This window comes from Cariama cristata, unplaced genomic scaffold (assembly GCF_000690535.1).
Source record: "Cariama cristata isolate BGI_N322 unplaced genomic scaffold, ASM69053v1 scaffold12091, whole genome shotgun sequence".
NCBI classification, from domain to species: Eukaryota; Metazoa; Chordata; class Aves; order Cariamiformes; family Cariamidae; genus Cariama; species Cariama cristata.
The window spans coordinates 1-293 of record NW_009601026.1 but is presented as its reverse complement, the minus strand read 5'-3'; the positions used below and the strand labels follow the sequence as shown (position 1 = coordinate 293).

The 293-nt window shown below is 62.5% G+C and overlaps 1 protein-coding gene across 1 annotated transcript in view; it reads right to left on the bottom strand.

Annotated features, from left to right (window-relative positions):
• The window catches only part of MEST, a 6,822-nt gene extending 6,719 nt beyond the window's left edge, over positions 1-103 (bottom strand). Inside the window, exon 1 of the mRNA XM_009710279.1 lies at positions 2-103. Coding sequence (XP_009708581.1) covers positions 2-103 — 102 coding nt within the window. The remainder of the gene's footprint in view (position 1) is intronic.
• Positions 104-293: the final 190 nt, after the last annotated feature.

The window sequence follows — 293 nt, the reverse complement described above, 5'->3', positions numbered from 1 at the left end:
TCCAGGAGAGTAGAGCGGGGAAGAGCTGGGGGGGCGGGATGGGCAGGTAGACGGCGAGGAGGGTCACGCTCAGCAGCCCCACCTGCACCCACCACTCCTTCATCCTGCAGGAGAGAACGAGTTTAAACGAACCTGTTTACTGGGGTTTGCCCCATAATCCCCACATCCCCATGACCCACCTCCCAGTCCCCAAAACCTCCGTGACCCCACACCCGCGCGTCCCCGGGGTGGCAGGTCCACGACAGAAAGTGGTCTCTGCAGTAAAGGTTAGGGGTCTGAGGGGGAACGTGGGC